Source organism: Pteropus vampyrus, unplaced genomic scaffold (assembly GCF_000151845.1).
Source record: "Pteropus vampyrus isolate Shadow unplaced genomic scaffold, Pvam_2.0 Scaffold346, whole genome shotgun sequence".
NCBI lineage: Eukaryota > Metazoa > Chordata > Mammalia > Chiroptera > Pteropodidae > Pteropus > Pteropus vampyrus.
Window position 1 is genome coordinate 130,909 of NW_011889127.1, and position 11,068 is coordinate 141,976.

The 11,068-nt window shown below is 61.4% G+C and overlaps 1 protein-coding gene and 1 long non-coding RNA gene across 3 annotated transcripts in view; one reads left to right on the plus strand and one right to left on the minus strand.

The window, feature by feature from the left end:
• Positions 1-3,418, plus strand: part of WFS1 (wolframin ER transmembrane glycoprotein) — a 24,934-nt gene extending 21,516 nt beyond the window's left edge. For both annotated transcript variants that reach the window (XM_011378548.2, XM_011378549.2), the window contains one exon: positions 1,346-3,418. In XM_011378548.2, the coding sequence (XP_011376850.1) occupies positions 1,346-3,151 (1,806 nt within the window). In that variant the 3' untranslated portion in view covers positions 3,152-3,418. The remainder of the gene's footprint in view (positions 1-1,345) is intronic.
• The window catches only part of LOC105304479, an 18,456-nt gene extending 13,043 nt beyond the window's left edge, over positions 1-5,413 (minus strand). Inside the window, exon 1 of the long non-coding RNA XR_897007.2 lies at positions 5,400-5,413. This is a non-coding gene — a long non-coding RNA (uncharacterized LOC105304479). The remainder of the gene's footprint in view (positions 1-5,399) is intronic.
• Positions 5,414-11,068: the final 5,655 nt, after the last annotated feature.

Consider the following 11,068-nt stretch of genomic DNA (forward strand, 5'->3'; position numbering starts at 1 on the left):
GTGGGCTGTCGCAAACAGAGCAGCTCGTCATACATACACGTGTGTCAGCACAGCCGCTTTGTGAGCCCCCACGTGTGGGAACTCATGCGCTTGGCTGCTTCCAGGTGTCCTGGTCATCTCGAGTTGATAGCCAAGGCTCTTGGGCAAATGACAGTCACATCCCGGTGTCGTCACCCAGTTATGCTCACCCAAGACCCCTCCTCCTCAGCCCTCCAGCAGGGTGGGCAGGCCTGTCCCCAAGGCATGGGTGGAGGTGGTGCTGCCCACCTCACCTGGGCGCTGATGGGGGCTCCATCACCAAGTCCTTCAGGTGGGCTCTGCGCACACCGCCAGGCTTCCCTGCCTGCACATGTGCGCGGTCCTCTGAGGACCCACTCCCTGGCCTCTGCCCCTCCAGACGCACCCAGACCCCCGCCTTCCTCCACGCCATGCTGCTAAAACCTGGACGGCAGAACCACCCCCACCTCCTCCCTGAGATGGCCCCGAACTCATCTCCCCCACATCCTTTGCCGTGGTCAAGGCCAGTGGTTACCTCTGCCCTCGGCACTGGGAGCAGGTTGTAGGGGTGGGTCCTAATGCGGGGAAGGGGCTTTGAATGGGGTCGTGTGGGGTCGTGTGTCTGTTCTGAGCAGCGTGGGAGGTGGGTGTGTACCGGGGTGGGCGGTGGCAGGCAGCAGGTTCGTTGGGTCTCCTGACACTAGCGAACACATCTCACCCGGCGGTCACAGTCGGATCCTCTCCTTTCGGTAAAGGCGGGCTGAGCCCCACTCTTCACACGCACACGGACTCCCTTTCTGGAGTCCCTGCTCCCAGCGCCACTCCTGGGGGCCCAGCGTGGGCTTGTGAAGTGTCCGTGTCGTCCCCGTCCCCAAGTGGATGGGGAGCTGAGGAGCGGGGGCTGAGGTCCCTGCCGTGGAGAGAGGTGGCTCCCACACAGGGCTCTGTCATCCCTACAGCACGAGGCCCCGTGGGGAGTGCGGAGGGAGCAGGGAGGAGGGAGCTGGGCGGGTTCCCGCAGGCCCTCACGGTGTCCCAGGGAGACCAGCACCTGTGGGTGTGAGTCGTGTGAGTCTGGAAACCCAGCAGGTCAGGGGCGGGGGACTAGGACCCACGGGACTGGGGGGGGTGAGGGAGGGCCCTCAGGGACTCGCGCACGGCGAGGACGGTCCCACCAAGAGCGGGCGTTACAGGCGGAAGCGCCTGCGGGGACTGCGGCCAGCAGTCGGAGAGGGCGGGAGTGTGCCGTTGGCTCCGAGCCGGGGTGAGCTCCCGGGGACTGAGGAGGCGACAGTGAGCAGGGCCCCGTCCTGGCTCCGGCTCCCAGCTTCGCCCCTCCTCCCTGCAGGTGGTCAAGTTCCCCTTGCACGCCATCATGGAGATCAAGGAGTACCTGATCGACATGGCCTCCCGGGCGGGCATGCACTGGCTGTCCACCATCGTCCCCACCCACCACATCAATGCCCTCATCTTCTTCTTCATCATCAGCAACCTGACCATCGACTTCTTCGCCTTCTTTGTGCCCCTGGTCGTCTTCTACCTGTCCTTCGTCTCCATGGTGATCTGCACCCTCAAGGTTTTCCAGGACAGCAAGGCCTGGGAGAGCTTCTACACGCTCACGGGCCTGCTGCTGCGCTTCGAGCCCAACCTGGACGTGGAGCAGGCCGAGGGCAACTTCGGCTGGAACCACCTGGAGCCCTACGTCCACTTCCTGCTGTCCGTCTTCTTCGTCATCTTCTCCTTCCCCGTCGCCAGCAAGGACTGCATCCCCTGCTCGGAGCTGGCCGTCGTGTCCGTGTTCTTCACCGTCACCAGCTACATGAGCCTGAGCACCTCTGCCGAGCCCTACACCCGGAGGGCGCTGGTGACCGAGGTGGCCGCCGGCCTGCTTTCCCTCCTGCCCACCCTGCCCTTCGACTGGCGCCCCCTGAAGCTCCTGGGCCAGACCTTCCTCACCGTGCCCATCGGCCACGTCGTCGTCCTGAACGTCAGCGTCCCCTGCCTGCTCTACGTCTACCTGCTCTTCCTCTTCTTCCGCATGGCCCAGCTGCGGAACTTCAAGGGCACCTACTGCTACCTGGTCCCCTACCTGGTCTGCTTCATGTGGTGCGAGCTCTCTGTGGCCATCCTGCTCGAGTCCACCGGCCTGGGGCTGGTCCGCGCGTCCATTGGCTATTTCCTCTTCCTCTTCGCTCTCCCGATCCTGGTGGCCGGCCTGGCCCTGATGGGCGTGGTGCAGTTTGCCCGCTGGTTCGTGTCCCTGGAGCTCACCAAAATCGCAGTCACCGCGGTGGTCTGCAGTGTCCCGCTGCTGTTCCGCTGGTGGACCAAGGCCAACTTCTCGCTGGTGGAGATGGTCAAGTCCCTGACGCGGAGCTCCATCGTCAAGCTCATCCTGGTGTGGCTCACGGCCATTGTGCTCTTCTGCTGGTTCTACGTGTACCGGTCCGAGGGCATGAAGGTGTACAACTCCACGCTGACCTGGCAGCAGTACGGCTTCCTGTGCGGGCCGCGGGCCTGGAAGGAGACCAACATGGCACGCACGCAGATCCTGTGCAGCCACCTGGAGGGCCACCGGGTCACGTGGACGGGCCGCTTCAAGTACGTGCGCGTGACGGACATCGACAACAGTGCGGAGGCGGCCGTCCGCGTGCTGCCGCTCTTCGTCGGCGACTGGGTGCGCTGCCTGTACGGCGAGGCCTACCCCGCCTGCAGCCCCGGCGGCGCCTCCACGGCCGAGCAGGAGCTCTGCCGCCTCAAGCTTCTGGCCAAGCACCCCTGCCACATCAAGAAGTTCGACCGCTACAAGTTCGAGATCACGGTGGGCATGCCCTTCAGCGCCAACGGCGCCCGCGGCCCGGAGGAGGACGACGTCACCAAGGACATCGTGCTGCGGGCCAGCGGCGAGTTCAAGGACGTGCTGCTCAGCCTGCGCCAGGGCAGCCTCGTCGAGTTCAGCACCGTCCTCGAGGGCCGCCTGGGCAGCAAGTGGCCCGTGTTCGAGCTCAAGGCCATCAGCTGCCTGAACTGCATGGCCCAGCTCTCGCCCGCCCGCCGGCACGTGAAGCTGGAGCACGACTGGCGCAGCACCGTGCACGGCGCCGTCAAGTTCGCCTTCGACTTCTTCTTCTTCCCCTTCCTGTCGGCCGTGTGAGGCCGCGGCCCCGGCCGCCAGGCCCGCCTCCCGTGCGGCCGCCCAGCCCGACAGTGCAACACCAACGCTGGCGTGCGAGTGTGCGTGTGACACCAACGCTGATGTGTGCGTGTGCGACACCAATGGTGATGTGTGCGTGTGCAACACCAATGCTGACGTGCCCGCGTGTGACACCAATGCTGATGTGTGTGCGTGTGTGCAACGCTGACGTGCATGTGTGTGCAACACCACCACTGGTGTGCATGCGTGTGCAACACCAACGCTGATTGTGTGTGTGTGCAATGCTGACGTGCATGCGTGTGCGACAGCAACACTGATGTGTGTGCGTGTGCAACACCACCACTGGTGTGCCTGCGTGTGCGACACCAACGCTGATGTGTGTGCGCGTGTGCAACGCTGACGTGCATGCATGTGCGACACCACTGGCGTGCATGCGTGTGCGACACCAACGCTGATGTGTGTGTGCGTGTGCAACGCTGACATGCATGCGTGTGCGACACCAATGCTGACGTGCATGCATGTGCGACACCAACGCTGCTGTGCGTGCGTCTGTGCGTGTCTGACACCAACGCCGACTGCGTGCGTGCATGCGTGTGTCTGGCTCCCGCGTGCACGTGCAAGGCTTCGGTCCTGTGCAGCCTGCTCACCTCCCCGGGCTTCAGCTCTGTCACTTGGGATATGCCCAGTGTCGTCGGAAGCTGCACGCACAGTCTGGACCCAGCGTCCTGACCCTTCAGAGCGAAGCTGGTGTGCCAGGCCGGACAGGATTCCTGTGCCCTGAGAGCACTTTGCAGTGACGTCCTCCCTTCTCCCCCACACCCTCCAGGCACCCCCAGACCCTTACTGCTGTCAGATTTGTTTTCTGAATGTGCTGCTGCGTGAACTCAGTGATAACACTTCCTATTTATTTGGTTCCTCCTGAGCCTGGACAGCTGTCTGCTGAGCCTGGGGGCCGGGCAGAGCCACCCAGCGGTCCTGTGGTCAGGGCCCCGCCTGATGCTGTCCAGGTCGGGGCCAAGAGAAGTGGCGGCTCTGGGCACAGCACGTCCACCTGGGCACTGTGCACAGCCTGCCTCGCGCTTCTGTCTAGTGGGTGGTGGGTGACTCTGCGAGGGTCTCGCCTGTCTCCGCCGGGACCAGGAAGTAGAGCCTGGGCCATCTCCGCCAGTGCTTTTAGAAGCTTGGCCATGTTTGTGACAGAGCGCCTCTGAAATAAAAACCTACGACGAAAATCTGTCCTTTTCTTCTTTGCTTAAAAGAAGTCCTTTCTTGCATGTGCCTGAGAACCAGCAGGTGTCGACACTCGCACTGTTTACACAAAGTGCAGAGCGGACAGCGTCAGGAGCTGGCGGGCCGCCTGCCTTTGAGCAGACCCAGCACCGCCTCCAGGCCGGGGCCCCAGCATCGCTGGCCGTGACTGCCCAGCTGTCCACTCGGGCCTAACCGAGTGGACAGATTTGAAACTCAAATCGCTGATGAAATGGCGTGTACATGGTCATCCACGGTTAGGTGGCTGTATGTTTGTGAATCCATATCCTGTGTTCGGTGACCGACAGTGTTCACGCATCGTGTTTGTCCCTCCATCCGGTCAGCTCTGCCTGCATCCCTGCTTCCCGAAGGGCATGCTGGGAACTGCTCGAGAGGGCAGCATCCCTCTGCGCTGTGAGATGAGGTTAAAGGTCAGCCCCGTCACCTCTGACCCCAGAGATTTGTGAGGCCATGAAATACATCACAGTTCAGCTTTGCCCCCCAGATTCAGCACTGGTTGTCAGGACTGGGGGAGCTGCTGGCATTTTCTGAGCAAACACAGGTGATATCTAATCCTCATCCTGCATGACAGGTACTGTGACAGCTCCAAACCGAGGAGGTGGTCACACCAAATACTAGCAGCAGAGCCAGGACTGGACCGAGATCTGCTTGACCCATGTCCCCTGAGGCACCATGCTGTGCTTAGCAGGCACCCCAGCAGAGCCACCTGCTCGGAGCAGGGGTGGCTGGTCTCTTGGGGATTGTCCCAGATTGGGCATTGGACACCAGCTTCTACTTCTGCGTCCATCACAAACCCCCACGTGACCAGGAGCCATTCAGATCCTGTCCCCAGGTGTCAGTGTCCCCAGCGGTGAAATGAGAAGTTGGGCTCAGCGGTTTTCAAAATTCCTTAATAGAAACGCCTTCCAAACTCTACACGGTGCACAGGACTCCGGTCTAAAGAGAACGTGTCCTGTGTCAGCTCGGATGCAGCACGCACGGCAGGGAGCACAGGAGTCCTGCCAGGTCCGGCCCCGCTCGCTCGTGGGCCTCCCCAGCTGTGTGGCCTGGGGCAAGTCATGCTTTCAAGGCCTCAGTTCCCCCTTCTGTAAAGTGGAGACGTGACAGGACCATTGGCTGTGTTTAGGATTAAATGAGCTAATTTCTTTGCGGGCGGTTAGAAAAATGCCAGGCGCTGGTAAGTGCTCAGTGAACATCTGTGAATTTTTAAAGTTGTCAGACATTCACAGAACTTCAGAACCGATCGAGAACCTTTGGACAGTCCCTCACCCGACGCAGTGTCCCTTCTAGGCTTTTAAAGACAAACTTTTGAAAATAACTGCATTTCGAATGGAGCTGATCAGAGTGGCTTAATCCAAGCAGAGGGCCTGGTTGGTGTCTGAGGTGCCGCCTGCACCCCGCCCCGGCCGCCTGCACCCCGCCCCGGCCGCCAGGCCTGCCTTTCTCCCTGCATCACGGGTTTGATTCCTCACGGGTACACGTCCAGAAGAGCTCGGCCAACACCTATGACGCACCGTTTAAAGCAGCCCTTGTTTAACTTATCTAACGAGGCTCGAATGCATTCGTCACCACTCTCGAGCAAATGTTTATTGCGCTGTGATGCCGAGCAGATGTGGCAGTTCCCCAGTTTGAGTCAAACCCAGGCCCCGCCCGCAGGAAAGCCATCCAAATCAGACGGGAGGGGCCCTGGCTTAGAGCAGGACGGGCCTGTGGGAGCCGAGAGGGGGGACCTGGAGCCTGCCTGGGATGAGGGACGGGTCAGGAGGCTGCTGGGAGGAGGCGGGGTTTGCCCCATTTTGAGGGGCCAGAGGAAGACAATTCAACATCGGGGCATCACTGGGAGGCCTCAGGCACGGCCTTGACACCAGCGGGTCCCAGAGGAGGCCGAAGGCCGGGACGGGAGTGGCCCTCTGTCCCCAGGCAGCCAGAGCCCCTCTTGGCGAAGCCAGGGCCCTGGTGAGGTGGGGGCTGAGGTGTGGGAAGACGGACTGGGGTGCATCGAGGCACGGTCTGGAGGAGAAGGAGACAGAGAAGGCTGCCCCCTCCCAGCAGACCTGGCCGGCTGCGGCCCTCTGGGTCTGGGGACTGCTCCTTGGATGGCTTCCTTGGAGCCGTAAACGTCAGAACGCCGTCCGCCCTTGTGGCCCAAGGCTCCCTGACGCTGACTGTCTCTTCCCTGGACACTTCGGGCCCAGGAGTGTCCGGCGCACAGAGCTTCTGGCAGAGGCCAGACTGTCGGGGCTGAAGGCTCCTGCTTCCAGAACCTATCCCACCCTCAGCCAGTGGGGGGATGGGGGGACCTCAGTTTCTGAGCACCACTGTGGGGCTGGCACTGTTTACCCGAGGTCATTCGGTCGTCGCAGCCAGGTCCCTCAACGTTTTCCATATAAGAATTCTTAAAGGCGCGACGGTTTGCCCAAAGGAACATGGCAGAGCTAAGGTGGGAACCGAAGCCTTTTCCCACGGGGCCATGAAGAAGTCGGCAGTTTCCTGGCTCTAGAATTCCCTTTCTGAACACTGCCCGTGGGGCTGGCCCTCGGACCGGTTGGGAGGGAGCCGTGCTGGCCCCGGGGCAGGGCGGTGGGGGGGCCCAACCGTCAAGGTCAACACCACGTCCACCTGTCTGCTCAGGGCTGGGCTGTCACCCCCGGCTGTGGGAGCGCCAGGGAGGGCCCGCAGCATACGAGCTGTTCCAGGAAGAGCCAGCTGGGTGGCGCCCTGGAGGTTTGGTGCCAGGTCCCAACGCAGCCTTCTCGAGCAGCCCAGGGGGCGGGCACCCGCGGCGCCTGCACTGTGCGCCCTGTGAGGCGGTGACGACACGCCTCGGACGCACAGCCCCGCCGGCTCGCGCACCTGCTGCTGGACGCTGGCTGTCCGCACGGCTCCCACATGCTCTTTCCCGACTTCCATTCCGCTCCTGGGTCCTGGTCCCACCTCACGGAGCCGCACTCCCCAGTGGCAGGAAAACACATTCCCGCAGCTGCCTGTTTCAGAGGCGCCCACCAAGCAGGGCTTTGTCTTTCCCGAATCTGCTGCCCCAGCTCCTGGTCAGCATGTTCGGGCACGTCGGCCTGTCTGCCTGTCGCCACTGACAGCTCGTCGCTCTGACAAAGACAGGACTAAAAGTGGGGATTTTTTTAGCTAAAACTCTCCACCTCCCCGCTTGTCCTCCTGAGGGTCCCCACCCCCAGTACGGGGTGCGAAGCCCCACCGAGCAGAGTATTTGGCTCCCGTGGGTCCTGAGGGAGCTGCTCGGAGGGTCGCAGCTCTGGCTGAAGCCAGGTCCCCATCTCGCGGCCTCACCCCTGCCCCGGGGAAGAGTCCTGGCCTCCCCTGTGGATCCCCTGTTTCTGCCCTCAGGATGGGACCTGCACTCAGGGACCCTCACGCCGGCCGCCCCGCTTCCTGCGCCTCCAGGACCTGCCTGCTGGTGCTCGCAGTCAGGTCGTCACCTGCCAGTGTTCACAGTCAGGTCGTCACCTGCCGGTGCTCGCCGTCAGCAGGCCGTCACCTGCCGGTGCTCGTGTTCAACAGGTCATCATTTTCTGTCCCGAATGTACACTTGTCTGTGGAGGAATCAGCCTCAGGCGCTCATGCCCCAAACCAGAAGCAGCCTCAGGCTTGGGACAGACCTCTTCTGTCATTAGGGTGGCCTGGGGGCGCGTCACAGAAAAGGACCCTGGCTGACCCTGGCAGCAAAGTTCTACCAGGCATAAGCCAAGGCTCCTCAGGGGGGCTGTTTGCGCACAAGGCTGGAAAGACTTGATGCAGGGCGGGGCACATTTCCCCGAGTGTGGAGGACTCGAATCCCACACTGAGAGAGAGGGCCTCTGGCAGAGCCTGAGAAGGCGTGCCAACACACACGCCACGGAGCCAAAAGGCGTTTACTGGAGAAGGGGCGACACTCCTAGGCAGAGCGCGAGAGGGCCTGAGAGAGACTCCGAGGGACATCTTGTCTCCATCATCTCTATGATAGAGACAAGGTCAGGGAGAGGGACAGAGTAAAGACACTGAGAGGGACCTGGGGTGCAGGGGACCCAGCTTAGTTCCTGTGAGTTGCAGTTTAAAGGCTTTTTCACCCATTGCCTTTGATGTGGACACGCGGTAAGGAGCGGGGAGACTGTGCAGCGTGAACAATGTGTAGAGCGAGAGGCCTGCTGGCCCCCAGCCTTCGATCCACAGGTCCCCCGTGGTTGCAGCCAGAGGGAACGATGCTTTACTTTGCGTAGGCGCCACCTAAGGACTCTGTGGCTCCTGGTTCCCCCGACAGTGTGCGGACTGGGCTGTCGGCAACACAACAGAAACCTTCCTTGGCTCTGCAGGTGATGTCCGGGCCTGGCCGCAGGGCTGGTCAGCACAGTACAGTCTCTGCATGCAGCTGACTTTAACATGTTCGCTCTCTCGCCTACTCTGTCCGTTAGGCCGAGCACCGCCCTATTTTCTGCCTGTGGCAGAGACCACCGCTGTTTGCGCCCCGCCCCCCCAAGGTGCCCTGTGTGGCAGCAGAAGCCCTGACCGGAGCTGGACCTTTGGGGGCCCACGCACGGCCCCAGTCCCCAGCCCGCCCTGCCCTGAGCCCGGTTTCTGGCCAGCGGGAGTGATTGGAAGGGATGCAGATAACGTCCAGGCCACGCCTTCAAGGACGGGCCCTCGCCCTCTCCTGCTAGCCTGCAGGGTGAGCCCCATCCCGGCTCAGGCTGCCGTGTCGGAGACAGAAACCACACAGTACGGAGTCCCCGTCACACGCGGCCCCCTGCACAGCTTTCTCGGGCTCTCGAGGGGCAGGGTGAGGTATTGGGCTGGCTTTGCTGGGCCACACAGTGACCCCACGCCTGGCAAAGGCAGGACATTTGTACTGACACTTCCACACACGAGGCGGAGGGGAGGGCGAGTATCTCCCACCCTCCACCCTGCATGGCTGGAGGAAATCCAGATTCAGCCGCCAGTGCTGGGGCCTGGAGATGCACGCGGACCCCTAGACCAGCCCGGCTGGCGACGGCGGTCTTGGTCAGCCTGCAGTAAACCCAGCGCCTCTCCCAGCGCCCCCTCCCTCTTGCAGGCTGCCCCCCTCAGAGAGGCCTCTTCATTCTCGGTGTGGAAACAGACCGTTCCAGTTTCCCCCAAGGATGGCTGGGACCAAGCGGCAGGGCACAGCAGGACTTCCCAGAAGCTCCGGCCGCAGTGCCAGGGAAGAGCGGGCAGGCCCGGTGCGAACCGCTTATGCTAAGATTTTCTAGTCGAACCCCACGACCCCACACGGTAGGAACTACAGTTCTCCACTTCATCGATGAGAAGACGCAGGTGCGCCAAGCGCGGGCAACGTCCCCAAGATCCACAGCTGCCATTAAAGCCAGGACCTGAGTCCCGGCCGCTGGGCTGCGGTGTCCGTGCTCGGAGCCGCTCGGCCCCAGTGCGGCCCCCGTACTCGGTGCTCAGAGGACATTTGTTGGATGAATAAATGGAAGATTGAGCAGATCTGCAAAGATCAATGGTGATCCTGGCAAGGCGAGGTCGGTTCTCCTCTGGCGCACTTGTGAATGATACTGTCATCCACACCTCTCCCAGGCTTCGCCAATGCGTCGAGGGAATAATTCGCTTCTGCAAACATCTGTATGTGTCTTGCAGGTTAGGACACTTCGGGCATAATTTTAATCACGGATTCCTTTCTGTTTTTGTCTCCACTTTTGTCCTGCTAATGTTGCTGCCTTTTGCACGTGTTCAGTCCCTCTCTGAAAGTCATCATGTCATCTGACTGTGTGGGCCCCATTCTAACAGTATCCAGGTTGAGATAATGGGGCTTTGTTTTTTTTTTTTTTTTGAAGGAGGACGTGGCTGTTTGAAATGAATCACTCAGGACTTGGGCAATTATTTTGAGCTCTAAAAGCTTCTCGGTTGCTAGGAAACATCCTCTGAAGCCTGTAAGCCTTTCTTGAAGTTTTCACCAGGTGGATGAACTTCTGCAGACCTTGACCCAGCCCGGATGCCCTAGGCTGTAGGCCAGGAGTCTGGGAAGGGGCGATGGGGTCAGGGAGGGAGTGGACTGTTTTCTAGGCAGAGGCATCCCCTGCAGGGACCTGAAGTGGTTCAGGTGGCTGAGAGTCCAGGACCCAATGTGGGGACGTGCTGCCTGGGGGTCCAGTCCTGGCTCCAGCACTCACGAGTTCGTGGCTTTAGGCAAGTCACCCCCTCTTTGTGCCTCAATTTTCTTGTTTGCACAATGGGGGAAGTCACCGCAACCTCTTCAGCGTGGCTGTGTGGACGGATGAGATGATGTGTACAGAGGTCTCAGCACGGTGCTGGTGTAGTCAGTGCATGGCTCACAGCTGTCCGCTGAGTCCTCAGCACCACGGGGCCCGCATGCCAGGCCAGGGCACGTGGATGTAGCCCAGTGGGTGTCAAGGGCCTCAGAGCTCTCAGGGCTGGGGACAGACGGGATAACAATTACGTTTCATCTGAGCAGACGATCGTCTGTATTTGGGAGACGTCCAGGAAGGGGAGCGGAGCTTGGGCAGTATTTCACACGGCCCTCTCCAGTGCCCTTGTCTGTGGCCTGTCCACAGCTCTGAGCCCAGGGCCTGGCATGGAGCCGAGGGCCCCTCCACATGCTGAATGGCTGGAGCCAGACCACCTGCCCAGCTTCCCTCACGC